Source organism: Neophocaena asiaeorientalis, unplaced genomic scaffold (assembly GCF_003031525.2).
Source record: "Neophocaena asiaeorientalis asiaeorientalis breed wild unplaced genomic scaffold, Neophocaena_asiaeorientalis_V1.1 scaffold240, whole genome shotgun sequence".
Taxonomy (NCBI): Eukaryota; Metazoa; Chordata; class Mammalia; order Artiodactyla; family Phocoenidae; genus Neophocaena; species Neophocaena asiaeorientalis.
The window spans coordinates 3,205,822-3,210,987 of NW_020185331.1; the positions used below are offsets into that span (position 1 = coordinate 3,205,822).

General features: G+C 41.8%; 1 protein-coding gene across 1 annotated transcript in view; it reads right to left on the bottom strand.

The window, feature by feature from the left end:
- Positions 1-5,166, bottom strand: part of CPN1 (carboxypeptidase N subunit 1) — a 24,416-nt gene continuing 19,250 nt past the window's right edge. The window contains exons 8-9 of the mRNA XM_024734990.1: positions 3,099-3,217; positions 1-278 (exon numbers count right to left, since the gene is read on the bottom strand). Coding sequence (XP_024590758.1) covers positions 120-278; positions 3,099-3,217 — 278 coding nt within the window. The 3' untranslated portion in view covers positions 1-119. The remainder of the gene's footprint in view (positions 279-3,098; positions 3,218-5,166) is intronic.

A 5,166-nucleotide genomic window follows, 5' to 3' on the forward strand; every position in this document is an offset into this window, starting at 1 on the left:
TTGTTCTGAATATGTTTATATTTAAATATGTCTCAGATAATAAAATAGAAAGAATGCTTCATCTGGTGTGAGAGTGGGAACAAAGCCTTTCTAAAGTGTTGCCCCGGGGACTGTGGATTTCAGGCAGGGACTCTCTGGGACTGTTTCACCATCATCTCTTTTTTCTTAGCTGCCCGGGGCTGTACTTTCTTTGGTAAGACTCTGCCTCTATGCCCTGAGTTGGGGCCTCTCCTCTTAGGGGCTGCTGGAGGGGTGCTTCTCTTGAGTTGGAAATTAACCTGGAAAAAAGAAAAAGAAGCTAGGAGAGCACAGGAATCAGTTTTCCATTTCCTAGGATTGAAATTGTCGGAAGACCAGTTTGGACCTTGTTTTACCATGGTTCCGGGTTCTGAGGACAAGGGACCAAGGAGAATATCACAGCAACCACCCAGAGCAGCATTGGTGGTGTCATATAGGCTTGGCTAACATTCCCCTCAAAGTGGCACATAATCACTGGTGATACACAGGGTATATCGACATGAACTTAATGTACATTTATTTATTTGTAATAGAAAAAATTATATCTACACCTCAAACCGTGATTTTACCGATACTGTTGTTCAGCACAAGAACTAAGATTGATGGTGCCACAATAATCCCCTTTATGCTGGCTCTGTGAATCATAGGCGTTGTGCTCAGGAACGCCAAAGAGTGCCTCAGACCTCCAGAGCTAAACTTTCTGTCATGATTGTTTGGAAATAGAGACAGTAGAGATGATATAGATTGTTAGTATGGATTCTTAAATTCCCAGTGTCCATGTGCAGTACATTGAAACTTCCCTTCTGGCCGTGCACACAGAGGTAAAGATGCTTCTGACTGACAAGTGTGGGATGTGCTGGCTGTGCAGAAGCCATAGAGCTGTCCCAGGAAGGAAAAGGCGAGGGTGTGGCACAGTGTTCTAACCACACTCCCCAGAGGCATCCTTGGCTTTCAGGCCCTGGGAACAGTGTGAGCTGCTGAAGCCAGAGGGGAGTTGGAAAACATGTGACAGACAGACCTCTTCACGGGGTTATTTCTTGCCCCTTTCACAACAAACCACAGCCAGCTTTTCTGCTAGCTCTCCCAAAGCGGGAGAAATCAGAGCCAATTAGTACTATTTCCTATATAGTAATATAAGGATCAAGAAAACGAAAGAAAGAGAGAGAGAGAGAGAGAGACAACAAAATGAGGGGAGGACAGAGGAAATTAAAGGAGCGGGACATCTGGAAGGCAGTGGGGAAAACCAAGGGGAAAACACTGGACTCTCGGAGATACTTTAAGGAGTTTTAATAGCAGCATGAAAACCCTCTAGTAAATGATCTTTTTTCTTTTCCCTCAACCAAATGGATCTCTGCTTTAGAATGGGAAAAGACTCAGCTGGGATCAATAAACGTATTCTGAGTTGTGACTGTATCTGAGAATTGTATCCAAAAGACAGATTTTCCCCCCTCTGAGTTATATTTGATACAACGATGTGTTATGTTAATTAATTTAAAGGCTATATGACAAAGGAGATGAGATCTTTTGAAGCAGAATTTGTTACTTAAGAGGATTTGTCCTTGTTTGAATTTGCAATTGAATAGACTTGCATGTAGTGCAAGACTTCTGTAAGCAGCTGCATAACAGTCGTTTGATTTTAGCGTAGATGAGGAGCAGGGGGATAACAAGAAAAAAGGGAAAGAGGATGCATTGGTAAGGAAATTGGGACCAGGTAACAGGCTGCCAGGGAAGAGTTACTCTGTTCTCTGCATCTGCAAGTAGAAGTCGTTTATATCCTGCAGGAGATGGGAGTGAAGGGGAAAGGGGGAACTGTCTAGAAATTTCAGAGGAAGTTTCAAAGGATTTAAGGAGCTCTTGACCTTCATCCTTGTGTTAAAATAAGGGATTATGAACAGAGGTTGTGAGCTTAGCTCGAGGCCCTGTAACAGACTGGCTAAGAAGGCAGTCCTGAAAGCCCCACAGAGGCTGGAAACACAGCTCCCACTTACTCACTGTGTGGTATTGGACAAGTTACTTATGTTCTCTAAGCTTCACTTTCCTCAGCCACAAATGGGGATATGTAGATCTACCTTACAGGATTGTTATGAAGCTTAAATGAGATAATTCTGGAAAGCTCTCAGATAATGTCTGACACATAGTGGCTGTTCAATGAATAGTACCTATAACTATTTGAAAAGGCAAGAAACTTGACTGCACTGAGTTAACAGGGAAAGGGGAGGGAGGGTCTGCTAAGCTCTTGGGATGTATAGAGAAGGAACAGGACAGACTGAGGAGGGAAGACCTGACATGAGAAAAAGGTCCATAGATGCTCATTAACCAGGATGGCATCATTACCTTTTCCTCGTTTGAGAAACCAGAGGATTAGTGTCCATGATCTTTGAGCCTCTTTGCCTCTGAGATCACGATCTAATACGACCAAAGCTAAAAAGGTCCAGGCTGTAGATCAAAACAGTTCTTTGCTTCTCATCCTATCTATAAAAGAAAGCCTTTCGGAGAGCTGAATATTGGAGCGCAGCTGGCTCTTTGCTGAGGTGAGTGGAAAGCAAGGCTGCCCGGGCACATGGGCATCAGGAGGGGGCAGAGTGCCATCTGGTGGTAGTCCTTGCTGACGGCGCAGAACAACGTAAGCCTGTGTATCTAGGCAAGGTCTCTGGGATTTACGAACTAACATTTGTTGAGCACTTTCTACATATAAGTCACTGTACTAAAGGCTTTACATGCACTTTCTCATTTCAACCTCTTGTGAAGGAGGCACTATTATTACCAATTTACAGAGGAAGAAACTGAGAATGAGAGCGATCAGGTAGCTTGTCCAAGATCTGTGGACAAATGAGCTGGATTTAGAATCAGGTAGTGTTTTAATCATTATGCTATGTTAGAAGGAAAAGGAAAAACCAAAAGGAAGTGGGTAAGGATGTAATAGGAGAATGACAGAAGAAAAATTAGCACATGAGAGCAATGAATATTTTTTTAAATGGTGAAAGAGGGAAGCTTGGCAAAGATTAGAACTATACAATCGATTATTTGTAACTCTGTATAAGTGATCTTTACAGTGCTCTGTAAAGGTCAGCCTAACTCACCAGTTTGGGTTCCCCAGGACCCACGGTCACACTCACTGTCTCTGGGTCAAACCTGGGTGCTGTGGCAGTGACAGTGTAGGTACCTGGAAGCAGCAGCCGGAAGTAATCTCCATGGTCACCTAAAAGTCACAAGGATATAACTCAGTCTGCTGATGAGAAATCTGCCCCAGGTGAGGCCTTGATATGAAAAAATGATCTGAGGGTTTTAGCTGACCACAAGCTTGATTTTTCTTAATAGCATGATGAAACTGGCAAAGATCTAAAACAATCATAGGTTGTCATCACGTTGTAAGAGCATGGGCCTCAGGTCCTGGGAAGCAGAAGTTTCACTGTGCTCTGCACTGAGAGTACTGTGTTTAATTTTAGACCCTGTATTTTAACACAAACTCATGTCCAGTAAAGTGTTACTAGGAGAAAGGCCGAAAGATTTATGAATGTTTTGCCTGGTAAAGAGACTAATATGAAATCTCTGTTTCAATGTTTGAAAAGTCATTGTGAAGAAATGACATCTACTTAAAGAAATAATGAGGACGGGGGCAAAAACTTTTTTGACAAAATATGAGCTACCAGAAAAGAAATGGATTGCTTTATGTCGTGCAGTGCACAACCCGCACCAATGGACATGGTCTGGACAGCCAGCTGTCAGCGGTGCTGTATGTGTGCAATCTTGTATTGAGTGGGGGTGCTCCACTAAAGGTCTGAGTTTGAGAACCCTATTTCTAATATTTCTTCTACCACCATCAAAAGGGGAAAATAAAATTGAAAAGAAAGCCTGTTTCTCATGGCAGGGATGTAGCATTTTGGCTAATGACTTTATATCTCTTTAGAATAAATTATGACTGTGCCTTTAAATTTTCTTTTAATTGTACAGCAAGGAATAATTGAAATAAATGCAATCAAGAATGAGACAGATAATAAATAATGAGGAAGTCTCTTCTCTGCCCCCTATTAAATGTAATTTACTTTAAAATTCTTTAGCAAAAGCAGTGTGTTTTAATGCATATGTTGGATACTTTATTATACCCTGGGGGCTGTCATTTTCTTTAATTAGGGGCTCACACCCAGGAGTGGTTAGCTAGCATTGTACCGGAAAGGCCCAATTCCAGATGCAGCTGTTATAAGGGCTTCAGCTATCTTTTTATCTCTTAGCAACACTGGATGCTTTGCTAAGTAGCATAATGAACGTTAGCAATGAGTTTTTCTGTTACTGAAATGAGTAATTTGTCAATTTCGCATAATGGGTGTTGGAAATGGACTCTTATTGGAGAAATTGGTGATATTCAATGTATGTTGATTGGCTAGAATGAGACATTCCCCACCCTTGCATGAATAGGGTATAAGAATCTACGGGCGGTCAGAGGGCAGACAGCAGAAGCAAGAAGAACTACAATCCTGCAGCCTGTGGAACAAAGACCACACTCACAGAAAGACAGACAAGATGAAAAGGCAGAGGGCTATGTACCAGATGAAGGAACAAGGTAAAACCCCAGAAAAACAACTAAATGAAGTGGAGATAGGCAACCTTCCAGAAAAAGAATTCAGAATAACAATAGTGAAGATGACCCAGGACCTCGGAAAAAGAATGGAGGCAAAGATCGAGAAGATGCAAGAAATGTTTAACAAAGACCTAGAAGAATTAAAGAACAAACAAACAGAGATGAACAATACAATAACTGAAATGAAAACTACACCAGAAGGAATCAATAGCAGAATAACTGAGGCAGAAGAATGGATAAGTGACCTGGAAGACAGAACGGTGGAATTCACCGCTGTGGAACAGAATAAAGAAAAAAGAATGAAAAGAAATGAAGACACCCTAAGAGACATCTGGGACAACATTAAACGCAACAACATTCACATTATAGGGGTCCCAGAAGGAGAAGAGAGAGAGAAAGGACCTGAGAAAATGTCTGAAGAGATTATAGTCAAAAACTTCGCTGACATGGGAAAGGAAATAGCCACCCAAATCTGGGAAGTGCAGAGAGTCCCATACAGGATAAACCCAAGGAGAAACACGCTGAGACACATAGTAATCAAACTGGCAAAAATTAAAGACAAAGAAAAATTA